General features: G+C 32.7%; 1 protein-coding gene across 1 annotated transcript in view; it reads right to left on the bottom strand.

Moving 5' to 3' along the window:
- Positions 1-16,491: 16,491 nt before the first annotated feature.
- The window catches only part of LOC132721813 (uncharacterized), a 43,531-nt gene continuing 40,039 nt past the window's right edge, over positions 16,492-19,983 (bottom strand). Inside the window, exon 12 of the mRNA XM_060706184.1 lies at positions 16,492-17,718. Within this exon, the coding sequence (XP_060562167.1) occupies positions 16,985-17,718 (734 nt within the window). The 3' untranslated portion in view covers positions 16,492-16,984. The remainder of the gene's footprint in view (positions 17,719-19,983) is intronic.

The following is a 19,983-nucleotide window of genomic DNA, read 5'->3' as shown; positions in this document are numbered from 1 at the left end:
ACAGTTGTCGTATTCTGTCGTTCATACCTGACATTGCCAGATTGACCGGTGAGAAATTTTCAGCAGTAAGAAATTTTGAAGCTAATGTTTGTTTAACAGTTTTTATGATGTTTGCTGTCATTGTTCAAGCAAATGAACAAAAAAAAAACAACAAAAAACAACAACAAACAAACAATAAAATAACACAAGGTTAAGGTGTAGTGATAGATAAATACATGTATATATGAATGCATTTTCAATTATAAGAAATACCTGGAGTGTATTATATAACCGAGAGGTAAAATTAAATATTTTATTCAACATAGAGTTTTAAAATATAATTTTGGAAAAACTAAATGAAGATGTCTGTATACTTGTTTCAAAATGGAAAAATTCGGAAATATTACGCAAGTGAAATTTTTGATAAATTATTACTTTAATTTACTGTCTTACTTTTATCAAGGCATTATCCAAGCTGACAAGATGGACAGTATTTAAGACACATTTTGTGAGAAATTAACAAGAAATGGTGTTCAGAGAAATAAGAAGCTCAGCCAAGGTAAAATGACACATAGATGTGATGTTTGTGATAAAACATTTACTCGACGAAATACTCTGAACAAACATGTGACAATACATACTGTGGAGAAAATTCAAAAATGTAACATATGTGATAAATCATTTTCTCAACGAGGTAATTTGAACTGTGTGATAAAGCGTTTTCAAGACGAGGTAATCGTATCACACATATGAAAACACACATTGGCGAAAATAAGCATAGATGTGAAGTTTGTGGTAAAGAATTTTTTCAACAAAGTCATGTGATCAATCATATGGCAGTACACACTGGTGAGAAGAATCATAGATGTGAAGTGTGTGATAAAACATTTTCTAACCAAAGTTCTTTGAAAGTTAATATGATAATACATACAGGTGAGAAGAATCATAAGTGTGAAGTGTGTGATAAAGCATTTTCTGTTAGAGGGAATTTGATCAAGCATATCACAATACACACTGGCGAGAAGAAAGTTAGATGTAAATGGTGTGAAAAAGCATTTTCTAGACGAAGTTCTGTGAATACACATATGACTATACATACATGCATGCGTCAACAACTTCTCCTCCTAAACCACTTGACCAAATTTATTGAAACTTTGCATGGAAATTCCTTGTATGAAGCTCTACCAAAGTTGTTTAAAGAATTAAATTCCATAAAGAACTTTAGTTGCCATGGCAACCAAAAGATTGTTTTACAAAAATCTTAAAAATATTTCTTTTAAAAAAAAGTAAGAGCTAGGGCTTAGATATTTCGCATGAAACATTTTCTAGTAGATGTCTACAAAGTTTGTTCAAATAAAAGTCATATGGTCAAAATTGGCCCACCCCAAGGGCCATTGATTTTCCTTATATGTATACATGTATACTAATAACTTAAAAAATCTTCTTGTGAAAATCCAAAAGATGTAGAGCTTACATATTTGGAATGAAACATTTTCTAGCAGATGTCTACCAAGTTTGTTCAAATGAAATTCCTAAGGTCAAAGTTGTCCCCGCCCCAGGGGGTCATTGATTTTCCTTATATGTATATAGTAAAAACTATAAAAATCTTTATGTGAAAATCCAAAAGAGCTAGAGCTTAGAAATTGGCATGAAACATCTTCTAGTGGATCTCTACGAAGTTTGGTCAAATAAAAGGGCTAAGGTCAAAATTGTCCCCACCCCAGGGGGTCAATGATTGTCCTGATATAAATGTAAATAGTAAAAACTTTAAAAAAACCTCTTGTGAAAATCCAAGAGCTTAGATATTTGGCATAAATCATCTTCTTGTCTTCTAGTGGATGTCTACCAAGTTTGTTCAAATGAAAGCCCTAGCGTCAAAATTGGCCCAGCCCCAGGGGTCATTCATTTTCCTTATATGTATATAGTAAAAACTTTAAAAAAAATGTAAAAATCCAAAAGGGGTAAAGCTTAGATATTTGGCATGAAACATGTTCTAGTGGATGTCTACCATGTTTGCTGAAATAAAACCCCTAGGGTCAAAATTGGCCCCGTCCCAGGGGATTGAGGTCAACAGCTCAATTCCCAGTCAGGTCAAATTTTTGTTTTCCTTCTCTTTTTCTGTCATCTTTTTATTAGGTTACCTCTCACTGAGTGACAGGGTGAACTGTTTAATAAAATGGCTGCCAGAGCTTAAATTAGAAAACAACAACATCTAAACCACTGGTTCAATTTTGAAATAATTTAACTCAAAAATTCCCTTGGTGATAGTATACAAAATTTTTCAGATCAAGCTGTCCCTTATTTTCAAATTGTGCTTCTGGGGTGAAATTGGGCTGCACTTTGACCTATTTCTCAGGTGAGCGATCCAGGGCCCTCTTGTTGTAAAAATGTACTTTAATCACACGTTATGTATATATACACATTGTAGAGTAAATGCTAAAATAATGGTGGTGAAAATATATATTTTATTAAATTCCATCAAAAATATATGATGGATTATGAAGTCATTTACATGTATACATATGCAAAGCCAGTTTTGACATTAATTACTTTCTCATATTTATTAATGCACATGGACAACCTAAATAATTATTATTGTAATTGGTATCATCAGTATCTGATTAACAATTTTTTTTCAAAAGAGCATAGTTGTCATCCTAAATATTTACAAAGTTCAGGTGCTCAATGACTTAGGAAATGAATTACATGACTGTGTAGCCAGGCAATATTTTGTTTTATGTTTATGATCAACCTAATATTATGCTAATATGTGATCTAATAACATATTTTGGTTCTTTGGAAAGCTGAGGGGGATAGACTGAAATTAGTTTTGGTCTGCTTCTTCAGCTTCTCAAAGCAATATCACTTAGGTGTGAAATCCTTTGATGTTAAAACTTAGAAGATGGTCAAATGCACATGTGATAATGTTTTATTAATTATGATAGACAGATTAAGATAAGTAATATAGTATTTGATTGGATAAATTCAAAAAGGGGGCAGATACTTTGTTTGGATAGAATTTTGGACATACAGATTTGGGGGAAAAGTTAAGGAGTTTGAGGTTTAAGTCTAGGTTAAGAAGGTTAGGATAAGAAAAGAAAATACATTGAGTAGAAAGATTAGAAGTGAATAAAAGGATTTAATTTGATATTGTAATAGATAATAGTTAATTAATAATAAGGTGGACTGGTGTAAAAGATTTAGCATATCATATGGAATAAAAGAAACTGAATGTGGACATTAAAGTTTGTTATTATATAAATTTCAAAAGCAATTGTGAAGTTAAGATTTAAAGCTAATTCCCCGAGTGGTCAGACCTAGAAAAGGGAGTCTGGCCACATAATGGTGTGAGAATCCGGAAGTATTCTTAGAACTTTTATTTAATTATAATGTCAAGAAATAAACAATTGATAGCAACACCAAAATTTGAACAAAATGATAATGTAGACTTTTTTTTGGAGAAATTCGAGAAAATCGGACAATTAAATAATTGGAGCAACGAAGAAAAGTGCGTTCAGTTTTGTTTAACTCTTAACCAAAGTGCTGAAGCTTGGTATCTCTTTTTCTTGTTATCGCAATAAACCTTGCTTTACCTGCAATAAGAAGGGTCATGTTAAAAGTCAATGTTTTAAGAGTTAGGGGTGCGAGCCCGTCTCACAAAAATTGGGGGATGGGCAAAACATGGGTAAGAAGAAAAAGGATAAGAATATATCTATAGGGAAAACATATAAAATTGGAGATGAGAAAAATTTAATTGATGTAAGATTAGGAAATTTTTCTACTTCTGGTATGATAGACAGTGGTTCATCAATTTGCTGTTTAACCTATGATATGTATAAAAGAAGTGGTCTTAGTAAGCAATTTGATCTTCTACATTCAGATTTACCAAGTGCCCAATGTGCCAATGGCTCATCTATGAAAATCATAGGCAAGGTTGTTGTTCCTAAATCTATATGCAGATTAACTTTAGTACAAACATTTTATGTCTTTAAAAAGTTAAATCAGTCTGTTATTCTAGGAAAAGATTTCCTTACTGAGCAAAATGCTACAGTTGATTTTGGTGAAAACATTTTAAGCATTCAGAAGGGTTTGATAGCTGTAAAAATGTTTGGGGCTCCATCTAAGTCCAGTCTAGCAAGACTTGTCAATAAAATCTCAGTGCCAGCTAGATCTTGTATAATAGCAAAAGTAAAAGTGAAAGGGCAAAATCAAAATGGCTTATCTGTTATTCAGCCTATAAGAACTTTACCAAGCAAGGTTCAGGTTATAGGGGCTAGGTCAATCTCAAATGTCCAGGGTAATAGAACTTTTATACAAATTTTAAATCCAACAAGTGAAGTGATGTATTTAAGGCCAAATGAACCAGTAGCGAGAGTTGAACGAATTAGTGTTGATGATATTTGTGAGAGTGAGTTGCACACTGGTGAGAAAATGCAAATGAATGGGAAATCAGACAGTGAATACATTGAGATTGCTAGGTCCATAGGCATTGATCTTACTAATTCTGACTTGACTGATGAACAAAAATACAAGTTGCTTGTTTTTCTTGGTAAGAATAGAGATGTGTTTGCTACTAATACAGCCGAGTTGGGTCATTGTACAATTTTCCCTCATAAGATTGACACTGGGAATGCCCCTCCTGTTAGAAAGAGGCCTTATAGGGTATCGCCAGCCCAGAAGCAAGTTATTGAGGAGCAGTGTGAAGATATGGAAAGAAATGGTATTATAAGTCCTTCTACTACACAATGGCAGAGTCCTGTGGTTCTTGTTAAGAAATCTTCAGGTGAATATCGTTTTGCTGTAGATTACAGGGCTGCAAATAAATCTATTAAATTTGAACCTTTTCCTATACCTAAAATTGATGATGTTACTGATGCAGTAGGGGAGAAGAAACCTACTATCTTTAGTGTTTTGGATATGGCTCAAGGTTTTTTTCAAATTGGTTTGGACCCCGCCACAAAGGATCGCACAGGTTTTGTTACACATCAGGGTGTTTGGGAATTCAATCGTTTACCATTCGGGCTTATAAACAGTAGTTCTGCTTTCAGTTCGGTAATGCACGAGGTTCTACGAGGTATAAATTACATGTATGCATTGACTTATATTGATGACTGTTTACTCTTCTCACGAGATTTTGATGAACATTTAGAACACTTGTCTGAAGTTTTTAATAGGTTCAGAAAGGCATCCTTGAGGCTTAAACCAAGTAAATGTTTCTTTGCAGCTAAGGAAGTAAAATTTCTTGGGCATATTTTCTCTAAACAGGGTATTTGTGTTGATAAAGATAAGGTCAAGGTAGTTCGGGATTTTAGGACACCAACCAATCAGACTGAGGTCCGCTCTTTTTGTGGTCTTGCAAATTATTATCGACGTTTTATTGAGAAGTATTCCTGTATTGCAAAGCCTTTGCATAATCTTTTGCGGAAAGATTCAAAATTTATCTGGACTGAGCAGTGCCAGAATGCTTTTTGACACTCTAAAGGGAAAACTAACAGAAGCTCCTATTTTGGTATTTCCTGATTTTGAAAAAAGAGTTCATTCTTTACACGGATGCTAGTGGTATTTCTATCTCTTATATATTGGGTCAAAAGGATGAGCATGGTCGTGAACATGTCATTTCGTATGGTGGGAGATCACTTCGTCCTGCTGAGAAAAACTGGGGTATTTCAGATTTGGAAGGCTTAGCTTTAGTTGAGGGTATTCGATATTATCATACATATCTGACTGACCGCAAGTTTACTGTTGTAACAGATCATATTGCGTTAAAATCTTTGAAAGATAATAAGGCTAGTGGTAGGCTTGGTAGATGGGCTGTATACTTACAAGGTTACAATTATGAGGTAGAATATAAAGCAGGAAAGCTTCACTCCAATGCTGATGGATTGAGTCGCCGAGAATATGATGTTGAGCAAGTGAAAGAAGACAAAGACATGGACTGCGACAACATTCATATCCACCCTCAGGTTTGTTCCATAGAATGCACGTCAACAACCATGGAATATAAACTAGAGTACCAAGAAGTTGTCACAGCAAAGGTCAACATGGTAACCCCAAGTAAAGAAAGAGATACCCTTTCTGGGATGTTAGATGCCATGGATGACTATGAAAATTTAAATCCTGCCAATCTTATTCAAGAAGTCTGCAATTTGTCTGCTGCACAGTTGAGGCAAGAGCAAATACAAGATCCAGACTTCAGACTTATGTTTGAGTATAAGGAGCAACAAAAAGTTCCAGAGGATGTGGCAGCTGCTAGAAGATTGGTTGCAGAAGCAGAGCACTATGAAATAGAAGATGGTGTCCTTTATCACATGTATCATCCAAGGGCGAGAGGTCGAAAATTGGTGGATGTCAAGAAACAGCTAGCAGTACCTTTTAAATACAGGGATGTATTACTTAAGCAGTATCACGATGCTTTGACAGGAGGACATTATGGTATTGAGAAAACCTACGAAGCTATACGTATAAAATTTTTCTGGCCATCAATTTATAATGACATAAAGAAATATTGTCAGTTCTTGTGAGCCTTGTCAAATGTCAAAAAGGTATGTTTCATCAACATAAGGCTTACTTAAAGCCATTGCCTATAGGTGAAGTATTTTCAAGATTGCATTTAGATATTCTAGGGCCATTGCCGACAACAGCTGATGGTTTTAAATATGTTCTTTTGATTGTTGATTCATTCAGTAAATGGTGTGAGGCATTCCCTTTGAAAGACATGGAGCAAAAACTGTAGCTTGGAAAGTGTATGATGAAATTATTTGTCGCTTTGGTTGTCCGAATTCTATTTTTGACTGACAGGGGGTCAAAATTTTATGTCAAAGTTAATGAAGGAACTTTGTAATTATTTTCAAATTAGTAAAATTAGCACTAGTAGTTATCATCCAGCAACAAATTTCTACTGCCGAAAGGATTGATTCTGTCATATTGCAAATGTTGCGGGTTTACTGTAATGACAAACAGAGACTAATTGGGCCCAACTTCTTCCAAGTATTATGATGAGCTATAGAGTCAGTCCTGCTATAGATTCTACAGGTTACTCCCCTTTCTATATAATGTTTCGGTCGTGAATGCAGGCTTCCTCTTGATACTGCACTTATTCCCAACTGTCACGTCTGGAACAACTCATGAACAACACTTTGAGACGTATTATCGAAAAATCAGAAATTATGTCGGGAGCTGGTGAAGGAAAATACACTAAAGCTCAACAAAAGTTTAAAAAAGGTATTATGATAAGACAGCAGCAACGCCTAAATTTATGGTTCGAGACAATGTATGGCTGTATAACCCAAAGACAGAACCTGGGAAGTCACCAAAGTTGACAAGAAAATGGACTGGGCCATACTACATTTCTGAAAAGTTAAGTGAAGTCAATTTTCGTCTGCGAAATTTAGCCACGCATCAAGCTGTCAAAAGTGTTGTACATGCAATAGGTTTGAGACCCTACACCAATCCAGCTCTAAGACCGACAAATCCATCAGGGTTACCAGACAGGATACAACAGCTGGAGATGGATGACCAAGAAAAGGATGAGACAGAGCCCCTGTCTTCAACAGTTAATGATCAAGATATACCTGATGTTTTCAAATTTAGATTAACTTTGACTTTTGGAAAAAAATTGTTAAAGCAAGTTATCACAGAGGTAGATTGGTAATATTGGTAAGATATCGTAATGAAACTGGGAGAAACAAGAACTGAGTGGCGCTATAGTGGAGATTTGCCAGAAGATGTGAGAAAGAATTTTCACATAAAGTACACGTTCTCAAGGCACTGTGCGAAAACGTCCCAGTATGGTGAGAATTAAGAGTGGTATGAGAGATATAATTGTAGTAAAAATTAAAAATATAAAAATAGCAAATATAGTATATAAAAAAAAAGGAGTTTATCATAATTATGAAAACTGCTTAAAGTAGTTATGAGAGTTTGTTGGTAACTTTATTAAAGATTCTTGTTGTTGGGGTGAATAAAAATGTGATGTCCTTTCACTGCAATTTCCCCATTTAGGCATTGTGTTAAATGGTTAAGTCTGGCTCATGTCAATTTCTCATGTCATGTGTAACTAAATTCAAATTCTATACTTGCGCACATTTTTTTTTATGTTAGATTTTTTGTTGGCAACATTTATACTGGCATGGTAAATCTGAATATAACCTTTCTTACTATTTTCAACTTTGTTCTTTATTGGTATACGTAAAAAGTGATACCCTTGTTAATATTAAAATACAAATTCGGAGGTTATTGTGACTTTGATATGTCCAATATAATATTATATACATAGGTATAGAGTTGAGGTGATTTAGAGAAAAATAGATGTGTAAGTTCTAATTGATGAACTGACTGTTATTATCATAGTCTATTTAGAATTTGTATTATCATTTTACTTGGGGATAAATGATGGACAAAAAGGCATTTAAAGGAGATAAAATGTGAGTTTATGAATCTTTGTTACAGTTGAGCTGTGCGAAGCTTAAATAGTTCAAGTCCCAAGAATTTCTTGAGTAATTATATCTGATTATTGCTATATTTGTATATGTAAAGCAAAAAGAAGATGTTATTGTTACGATTTTTGTAATAAACTTATTTTTTTTAAGTTTGCTATTTTTCACATCTTTCAAGCTTTATGGTCATAAATTAAGTTTACAAAATGCTTTGTGGGTAAATACAGAAGTTTGTATGTTTAATGCTACAGGTGTGTAATTGAATTAAGTTTATTGCGATGACATGATTGAAAAATATGGTTGAATCATCATAAGTTTATGCAATATGTGATTGAAAATGATATGAGTGATTCTTAAGTGTTTTAATTGATTACAATGACAAAGATGACAGTTTATGAAATGACAGTTGTTGAAGTGAAAATGTGAAAAATATGTGTGTTTTTAACTGTAAATACAATTATCTTCATGCAAAAGAAATAAGACTAAAATTAAACAATCAAAGTAAGTGTTTTACCAGACAAAAAGAACTAAAATGAAATGGAAATAAATGGAAGTTTGTGTGGTGACATTATATCAAGAAAAATGGATTTATATGGAAATTATGAACATAATTATATATAAGATTTCCTTTGGTTAATTAAGAATATCAAGACTTTTAAAAAGATCATACTATTTCCTATAATTACACTGTTAACTGTGTTGATTGCATAATGATTAATATACATTGTATCGCATTTTAAATTGTGTTTTTATACTTTTGAAACATTTGAAGTTTTCCAGTCCACCTTATCTGTATATTTAATAATGTAATTTGCTTAGTAGTGATTTTAATTTGTTTGTTACTTGTCTTATTGTTAAATGTTCATTGATATGTTTATATGTTTATGTATAAAGTTTGACGGAGCAAACTTAGCTGGGTGGCGAGATAATGTAGCCAGGCAATATTTTGTTTTATGTTTATGATCAACCTAAATATTATGCTAATATGTGATCTAATAACATATTTTGGTTCTTTTGGAAAGCTGAGGGGGATAGACTGAAATTAGTTTTGGTCTGCTTCTTCAGCTTCTCAAAGCAATTATCACTTAGGTGTGAAATCCTTTGATGTTAAAACTTAGAAGATGGTCAAATGCACATGTGATAATGTTTTATTAATTATGATAGACAGATTAAGATAAGTAATATAGTATTTTGATTGGATAAATTCAAAAAGGGGGCAGATACTTTTGTTTGGATATAGAATTTTGGACATACAGATTTGGGGGAAAAGTTAAGGAGTTTGAGGTTTAAGTCTTAGGTTAAGAAGGTTAGGATAAGAAAAGAAATACATTGAGTAGAAAGATTAGAAGTGAATAAAGGATTTAATTTGATATTGTAATAGATAATAGTTAATTAAATAATAAGGTGGACTGGTGTAAAAGATTTAGCATATCATATGGAATAAAAGAAACTGAATGTGGACATTAAAGTTTGTTATTATATAAATTTCAAAAGCAATTGTGAAGTTAAGATTTAAAGCTAATTCCCCGAGTGGTCAGACCTAGAAAAGGGAGTCTGGCCACAACTGCCAGGTCAGGGATCTATATATGTATTCCAGTACCAAAAGTAGCAAATTTTGTGTAATTCAGTATCAGTACCAGTACTTGCAAATGATTGCAATACATTCTAGTATCAGTAATACAAGGCTAGTCAAAATCCTTGGACTTTGGACAGATCAGTTAGTATTTAGCCTTGTTTAAAGGCCCATTATGCCTCAGAAATGCTTTTATTTTAAATTTCTTTATTTCTGATTTTTTTTTTATTGGTGTACTTCTATTATCAGTATCTATAAAATCAGTCATAGGCCAATTACAAGATCCATCTTTCTCATCTGTTACTTTTTGGCAAAAAAATGTAGTTATGATGATTAGTATTTTATATGGAAGTCAAAATACTGCTTTGTTTACATTTTTCTACTTTTAATTTGACAAATTATATCACATTTTTGCTACTTTCTTTCAAGTAACAAGTGACTAACATTCTCTAAAACCATTATTTAAACATTTTTTAAAATTTCAGTTAGCCCTTTCTGAGTACAATGTATTTGAGTTCTGAGACAAATTTGCCTTTAAAATTGGGACCTGAATTATATATATTTGTCCCCAATTTAAAACCATTGCGGGTACTACATCAAACCTACTAAGCTCAAGATGCTTAACATTACTAAAAACAAAGGACAAAAGTTAAACAGCAAATGACAGACTTTTAGAATTTATTTTTCATGTGGCAGTAATTATAAATGATGCAGTTTATACAAATGTATGAGGTCAACACTCAATGTATACATGAAATAAAATTTATAATTTACCCCATCTTTCTCATGCTGAATACCAAAATGTCAAAGCCCCTTACCAACCGTATATAGAGCCAGGAGCCTTATGGGTGCACAGTCTGACCAGGGCTCTAGATTTTAGCCAGACAAACTTCCAAAATTCCATGCAGTGATAACTTACCTGGGATTTTCATAAGATCGATCTGAACTTTTATACTGGAAGTGGGTAAGAACATTAAGGAATTCAGGCAATACAAAGGTTAACTTTTAATATTAGACTAACATGAAGTATCAAAACAACACTTTAACAAACATTGCATTGAAATTCTTTGCGTTCCAAAACTTCCTACCTTCAACACAAACTGATCAAGTGTACCTGCTTTTTTGGTAGTTAACAAATCCGTAACAATCAATAACATGCTGCATACAAAACATAACAACTTCATTTTGAAAAATTCAAACATTACAATTCATTTACTGATAATTAGCAAAATCGTTGTGTATTTTTTATTCTCCAGGTGATTAAACTCAAACAAAAAAACACAAAAAATTTAGCTTTTTCTTAATTCACAGAATCTCAAACAGTTATATCCATGATCAGAAATATTCCACCTTAAATCTAAAAACCTTCACAAGAAAAAATGTCTTTACACTGTTAATAAAAAAAGCAATATCAATATACATGTACATAATATATCATGTACATATAACTGCATTGGCAGGCAGAGGCAATATTTATATTAACTAAACGCTTTGTAAACTACAAGTTGGTGATTACCATCAGATTTGTACATCCTTTTCATTAGACTATCAATGATTGCATGTTTACAGTTTGTATTTGCTGCTTTTTAAAAGACTTTTATCACATAACCACGGCGGGAGTAAATTAAAGCATTTAATAAAAATTATATTAAACAGTATAATAATACTATTGATGTTGACGTCATTACTGCCCTATTATGTAAAAGTCGCAATAAAGTCGCGCTAACTGTTAGCGTACACTATTAGCGCCAGTCAAATTAAAAAAAATGACTTGTTTAACTTGTAAAATCATTCTCTTTTTGAATATGTGATAAATACATATTTTATTTGTGTAGTTATATACTAAATTTATTGAAAGAGTTGAATTAAAACAATATTATGCTCGCCAGAAGGTTTGCATAATATGATTTTATTCAACTTGTTCAATAAATTTAGTATTAAACCAACACTCATTCCAATGTCCTCTACATATGGGGGAAAAGCATGGATATTTGTTAATTTGGTGTCAGTATTACAGCACAAATCAATTATATCTTCTTATTCTCAAATACTTTCTTATAATCTGTATGTACATGTATTTCATGTGAACCTAAAAACCAAGCCGGCAAGCAGGCATAGGATCAATTTCATTACTTTTGAAATACCACCTCACCCTCTGTATATAACAGTATTCAAAAATTCCGTGATAAAAGCCTTCAATTTTTACTTCAAAGTCTTACAAAAATCTACACCTTAAAAATTCATTTAAAAAATCAACAAATCACAGACAGAAATACTTTTACTACATTAAATAAGAGTATACTATGCTCAAATCAGAATCTGATATTTTAAAATACTGATAATTGCAATACAATTTCTTTTAAAGAGTTAAAATAAACATCTTTCCAGCACACAGAGAATGTATGTTTCACTTAAATCTCTACAGACTACGGGTACAAACACAGTATGAATACATACATGTAGTGTTAAAACAACTGGCAGTTTTTGTTTTTTAAAGAAAGGATCAAAACAACTTGACCAGTATATATAATAGGTAATGTAGCTTCCCAAACATAGTTTATGAATTCTTTCATCCAAATTTGACATATTTAGTAAGAATTTTCTAGATTTCATTAAATATCTGCTATAAAAGTATTTTATCTAATGTTGAGTATAGTATATCTGTAAATATAATATAAATAATCACTGGCTTAGGATGAATTTATGGCACAAATGTGGAGTTTATTATACATATTAACATAAAGATCTTTGTATAACTTTAACAATAATGGAACAAGTTAAAAAATTCCCTTTTATTTTATACATCATATATCTGTAAAGACTATTAAAACTAGGCCATATACAGTTTTCTCCTAATAAAAAATTAGATCATACAGAAATTTCAAAACAACTTTGTTGTAAAAACAAACAAAAAACAAGCAAAGAGGTGGTATACAATAAAGCTAAGCACTAACAAACAATTGGTAAAAAATAATGTAAAGGTGTCCTCTAAGGTTACATACATGTATAGACATATAACTAAGGAGATTGAAAATTATATATCAGAATTTATTTAAACTTTCCATGATCCATGATCTAGTCAAAATGCTATAACTACTACTATTAATGGCTGATACTGTAAATTTACTTAATTTCGTGGGCATGAAATTATGCTGTTTTGTCAAAAAGGTCAAGTGAAATGAAAATAATATACATGTAATATAAAAAAAACATACTATATTCCACACAGCAGACATAATAACATTTTGTTAGATCTTAAATTTGTGGATTGACCTATCACAAAAAACTACAAAATCCCACACCCCACGAAAAATAATGATTTTGCAGTATGATTTAAATAACTAAAATATCTTACTTCCAAACAATAATAAAAATATGTTTCATTAAAATCCTTTACTAGAAAGTTGTTTGAGATTCGAATTGTAAATCAATTTTGATATCTATTGATTTTTTTACTCCTTCGTATTTTAATTTGCAATATCTCAGTATCTGGCAATAATGTATAACAAAGCTTTGTATTGCAACAGAAAAGCTAATAATGTAAAGAATTGTGAATGTATTGCACGACAGTTACACAAATTATTGTGCTGTATAATTGTAAATACTATTATTCTTTCTTGGGTAAATCATTTTTTCACTGTTTAATGGCAATTAAGACAGATATTTTTTTATTTTGGGTTGTTTTTAAGTCACACCAACATAGGAAAGGTCACATGATGACAGCATTATTTCAGGCACATAAGACTACCAACATTGTGCATGCTAGCTGGATAGCTTCTTCACATAAAAGAATCAAAAGTCCCTTTAAGGATTCAAACCTACAGAAGTAAGGGTCAAGTGGTTTGATGTTGATGACATTTACCACTCCTCCACAGACTTGATATCATAATTGAACTACAATTCTGAGCAATGGGAAAATTGTTCAAAAATTTGTTTAATGGAGTCACAAGGAACAAATCACTTCCAAATTGCCAGTTCCTTGAGGTGATTTTGTTCATAGAAATACCTTAATTTTTTTGTTCTAAGAATGACTTTTATTCACTTTACTATAATGTAAACTTTTAAAATTATATTGCATTTAATACATCATATTGCAGCAAATTATTGCCTGCAAAAAAACATAATATCTACACTATTATAATGAAATTACAAACTGGGAACAAACATGTAACTATAATGTCTTAAAGTACCGTAGCACACATTCAGATTTATGTGATTTTTTAAAATAATTTATACCTATTCAATCAAGAACTCTAACCTGGATTTCTTGAATTAGAAATGTTTTTTTTTTTTTATTTTTTTTTTTTTAGAAACATTTTTCTCATATAGAGGTGGGCCACTTTAAACAACAACAACAAAAATATTTACAGGCACATAAAATAAACATTCATTATCAAAATGATAACAAGCAAACTACCACTTTTATTAAACAGCATAAAATTTTCTTCTATTAAAAACACACTGTAAAATACACATGCTAACCCACAGCACTAAAATTCTACCATGTTTTACAATATAACCATGTAGCAGACAATAAACATAAACAATTATTCATAAAAAAACATAAACATGAAATGATTTAAGCATATGCTAAAATAAAACACAATTACTTCATTAGAACATTGAAATTGCATGATTTCATTACATGTAAATTTATGCTTAATAATAAGTACATAATGAACTAAGTCACTTTTGCATCAAACAAAAGAAACATTTATACCAGGAATTGATTGAAATCAGAAAATGAATTACAGTCGGCATCGTACTTGCGTCCACCTTTATTGAGCGACTTTTTTTATTAAGCGGCCACAAAAAATCCCTCCCTGATGATTTTTACTATATAAGTTATTCCATTAAACGACGATTTCTATATCGCGGCCAGCGGGCCACTAATATGTCCGGCCAAAATGTACAAAAATTCAGCTGTTAAAGTATCTATTAACGGCCGTGACAAACAATCGTCCCTACGGGACATTCTCACCTGTGTAATTAGCGAGTAGGGTGAACAAACAAATATTTTTCATGGTCATTAGTCTTAAAGTATCTATTAAACGGCCGTCAATTTAGACCGTCACAAAATAATTGTCGTTTAAAAATGAATTTAATAACAATTGTAATCGTTTCAAAAATCGGAAAGAAAGAAAACAGTTTTAATTGTGACATATTTTGTCAGAGCAGTAACGTATCACAACACCCGCATTGGCACAGTTTTTGTCATGTGCTCAGAGTGACCTCCCTTCCAGAAAATCAAATCGAAAATGACGTCGGAACGAGCGAAAAAATGACAGACAACTAATAATACCGGATAAATTGAATGAGGAAATCGTGCATGGAATTGAGTCTGAGTAAATAGCAAATGCCATCGTTTGTAGTCGAAATAAAATCGTGAAACGTAGTGGACTAAACATTATAGAAACCGAGCCTTTTCATTGCTGATGGTGTATTAAATATGACCCTTCGACAAAAATAAAAAAATAATAAAGGAATAAAAAAAAATAATAATATAATAATGATATTCTAAGATCTCTAAAAACTTTAATGTTTGAAATCGGGGTAGTGTGAAAACTAATTGCTGAAAAAATCAAGTAGTTTAAAACTCATTGCATGAAAATTTATCTAAGAGGTCTGGCTGATGATTTGAAAGTATGTTCAGCAGGAGATGTGTATGAACATATTAATAATATATGACAATATGCTTTGTTTCAAGGTCAAAATGACCTGTTAATAGTATTATGAGCGTAGATCACAATTGTACACAAATTTCTACTAAAAAACAAACAAACACATATTGATGACTTTATTAAACAAAAGGCATAAATGTAATTATGAAACTGTAATACTATATAATATTGTACAGTCTTTGTTTTTATAAAAAGATGTTATTATATCTATGACTTGTAATATAAAAAAAGTCTCGAATTTTCCAGAATTCTATTGAGAGACCACTTTATTAAGAGACCACTTTTTGGCAGTCCCTTGAGTGGTCTCTTAATACAATGTCGACTGTACAGCTAAATACATCACAAATTGAAATCAATTCAAAACAATTATACAACAGACACAAACCTTGCAGGTGGATAAATGTCAAAGCAGATGGAATAATGCCACAGCAGTTGGATTAATGCCCCAGCATGTAGATGTCAGTCACAGCAAAATTGAATTGTGACAATAGATGGATCAATCACAGCCAATGAATCAATGTTACAAAAGATTGATTAAAATTGCAATAAACAGATCAACATCATAACAGAGATTTGGGATACAGACAAAAGCCCCCCCCCCCCCCATCTAAAAATGACAAGGTGGACAAAAGCCCACCCCATGAAATTTACACGAAGGACAATAGCCCCCCTCCCCCCCATCAAATACATGGCAGGTAGGTAACTTAAAGCCGCAGTTAGATTGTTAAAATTTTTTTTTTTTTTCTTTCCACAGCTAAACAGATCGTATTCTCAGAATTAGTCACTAAAGATTTGGAATTGGCTTTATATTGTGGGTCTAATTTGGAGAATATTTAAAACAACAACTGCATGAGAATTAACAACCATGACAATGCGGTTGAATGACACACGGTAACAGTATGTACAAATGTATGCTTTGCTAAACAAGTACAGTCATAATGTTGTAAAATGATGGATGCGTACATATGTGGTTAATCAAAATGGGTGGAGCAACATGTTAAATTGGCAAAATCTCTACAGCATATAGAAACAACATCGAAAGCAATAATAAGTTTCATATGCTTAAACCTAAATTCAAAATGGAACTTGTACAATTATAACTTATGCATCACATTGATGCCAAAATGATGGACAGATGAAGCAAAATCTATTATGCTCTTTACCTTAACTCATTCTAATTTCTCATGAGACCTAAACTGGTCTTTCTATTAAACCATAAAAGGACGGACAACTAAGGAATTTCAAAAAATCTTGAGAGGTCTCGGGTGACAATTTTTACAGGCAATCTTAAAATAACTAAGCCCCTGGTAAGACATTTAGCCAAACAATTTATTAGCTAAGACTGGGACCTGTTCTAAAATGTTTTGGTGTACATATTCCAATTTCAAAATACATTCAAATCTTTTATCACTTGGAAAGCCAGCCTGTACAAGTTTAGGAAGCAGGTAAAAAAATTCTGGATGACCGCTAGTAAGTATCCCCTTAACAAATCCGTCACTTGTCAGAAAAGGAGAGCCAGACCCTCGGTGTTCCAAACAAATATCTAAGAAAATATGTTGCTCCCTATCAATATACTTGTAACCTTTATCTACAATACCAGGATCAGACCCCATCTCCTGAACAAGTGCCTTAAAGCGTTGTACTCGATTAGGCCCAGCATTTGCTCCATTTTGATGTGGGAGTCCAGGATTGGTATCATGAAGCCATGTTTGACAATCCAGAATTCTCGCACTTACTGAGGAAATGATAGGACAGGAATTATCTAACACCTTACAGTATGGGTTTTTAGGGTCACCATACCCAATTCCATGTAATGTTTTTGTGCTACAAGACCTTTTATCCAACTTCAGTCCCTTTGGCAACGCATCATTTCTGTTTATTATCTGCAGAACTGTATAGTCCAGATGTAGTGTATTCGTTGATAAAACATGCCGAACGTGAAATTTATACATGTAACAGTCAGGTGTTACACATACAGAAGCATTGAAATTGACGAAAACATTCTCTGCTTCAATGAGTGTATAATTGAACTGACCAGTATTGCGTGGGTCTGAAAAAAATAAAATAAAGAAGTTTTGTAATAGTCACAGACAATTCATTCAAACAGAAGTCTTTAGTTACTTAAAGTATTGATAGCTTGAAATATGCTGTTTACATAACCAAAATTATTCTATTTCTTAAATTCTACTCGTTATTACGAGCGGACAAGGAGAGTTTTCAATCTCTTTTTTATCAGAAACAGATGAATGCCCCCACCCAAAGCTGGGCAGAGTATAAGAAATGATAACTTTTGACCTACAACAAAGGCATTAGTACTTTAAAGGGTGTTAGAAATAAAGAAACATAAACGCTTTCTTATCTTTCAAGTAAGCCTAATTGTTCCAACAATGAATGACAAAAATATGACCAGACACAACCATGAATGCACTAATTTAACATCCAAGTAGAACCTTCACTTCTCTTCCTGGCATTTTGCGTATGACAAGTCATCTATAAGGCATATGCTATATTTACATATAGCAAAACGAAAACTGTTTCATAGAATTTATTTAAATTATTAGAATATGATAAAAGAAACATTTCAAGCAAAAAAGAATAGGAGGTCACAATACAAGTTTCAAAAATTAATTTTAGGATTATCTGCCCTTAATATAAATGGCATCCTTCTATAACAATGAACATGTTTGAAGTGTATGGCTTTTACTTGGCGAAAATGGACCTTAACAAAAAGATTAACTGATGCTAATGCCAATGTTGATAAGAGGGTCTTGACAACAGCTGCACATTATTTCTTTGAAAAGTGGAGATAAAAACAGCATGTCACACTTCAAGTATAACAAGAGGGCCATGATGGCCCTAGATCGCTCACCTGACCCATCAAACTCATCCAAACAATTACCTAGACAAGCATTCTGACCAAGTCTCATGACAGGAGAGTCAAAAATGTGACCACTACAGTGTTAACAAGGATTATCCATATTTGAGCAGTATGACCTAGTTTTTTACCCAGGTGACCCATACTCAAACTTGACCTAGAAATCATCAAAACAAACTTTCAGACCAATTGCCAGGATACTTGGATCAAAACAGTAGCATCTAGAGTGTTAACAAGATTTTTCTATTTTTAGCTCCGGTGACCTAGTTTCACATGCGATTTAAAAACTCATCCAAGCAATTACCTAGACAAGCATCCTGACCAAGTTTGATGATAATTGAGTCACAAATGTGACCACTAGAATGTTAACAAGGTTTTTCCATATTTGGGCGGTGTGACCTAGTTTTTCATCCAAGATGAACCATATTAGAACTTGACTTAGAAATCATCAAAACAAACTTTCAGACCAATGAACAGAATATTTTGATCACAACAGTAGCCACTAGTGTGTTTACAAGTTTTTCAGTTGAGATGACCTATGTTCGAACTCATCCAAGCTATCACCTAGACAAGCATCTTGACTAAGTTTGATGATGATTGATGTAAAAATGTGACTGCTTGTGTTAACAAGGTTTTTCTATTTTTAGCTTCGGTGACCTAGTTCTTCATCCGAGATGACCCATGTTCAAACTCATCCGAGCTAGATAAGCATCCTGACAAAGTTTGATGATGATTGAGGCATAACTGTGACCGCTGGAGTGTTAACAAGTTTCTTCTATTTTTAACTCCGGTGATCTAGTTTTTCATCCGAGATGACCCATGTTTGAATTCATCTGAGCTGTCACCTAGACAAGCATCTTGACCAAGTTTGATGATGATTGATGCAAAAATGTGACTGCTTGTGTTAACAAGGTTTTTCTATTTTTAGCTCCGGTGACCTACTTTTTCATCCGAGATGAGCCATGTTCAAACTTATCTGAGCTATCACCTAGACAAACATCCTGACCAAGTTTGATGATGATTGAGGCAAAATTGTGACCTCTAGAGTGTTAACAAGGTTTTTCTATTTTTAGCTCTTGTGACCTAGTTTTTCATCCGAGATGATCCATGTTCAAATTCATCTGAGCTGTCACCTAGACAAGCATCTTGACCAAGTTTGATGATGATTGATGCAAAAATGTGACCGTTTGTGTTAACAAGGTTTTTCTATTTTTGGCTCTGGTGACCTACTTTTTCATCCGAGATGAGCCATGATCAAATTCATACGCGCTATCACCTAGACAAGCATCTTGACCAAGTTTGATGATGATTGAGGCAAAATTGTAACCTCTAGAGTGTTAACAAGGTTTTCCTATTTTAAGCTCTTGTGACCTAGTTTTTCATCCGAGATGACCAATGTTCGAACTCATCCGTGCTATCAACTAGATAAGCATCCTGACC

This window comes from Ruditapes philippinarum, unplaced genomic scaffold, assembly GCF_026571515.1.
Source record: "Ruditapes philippinarum isolate M1 unplaced genomic scaffold, ASM2657151v2 ctg8214_1_1_1_1, whole genome shotgun sequence".
Taxonomy (NCBI): Eukaryota; Metazoa; Mollusca; class Bivalvia; order Venerida; family Veneridae; genus Ruditapes; species Ruditapes philippinarum.
The sequence above is the reverse complement of the archived record's forward strand: the minus strand, read 5'-3'. Positions and strand labels throughout refer to the sequence as shown.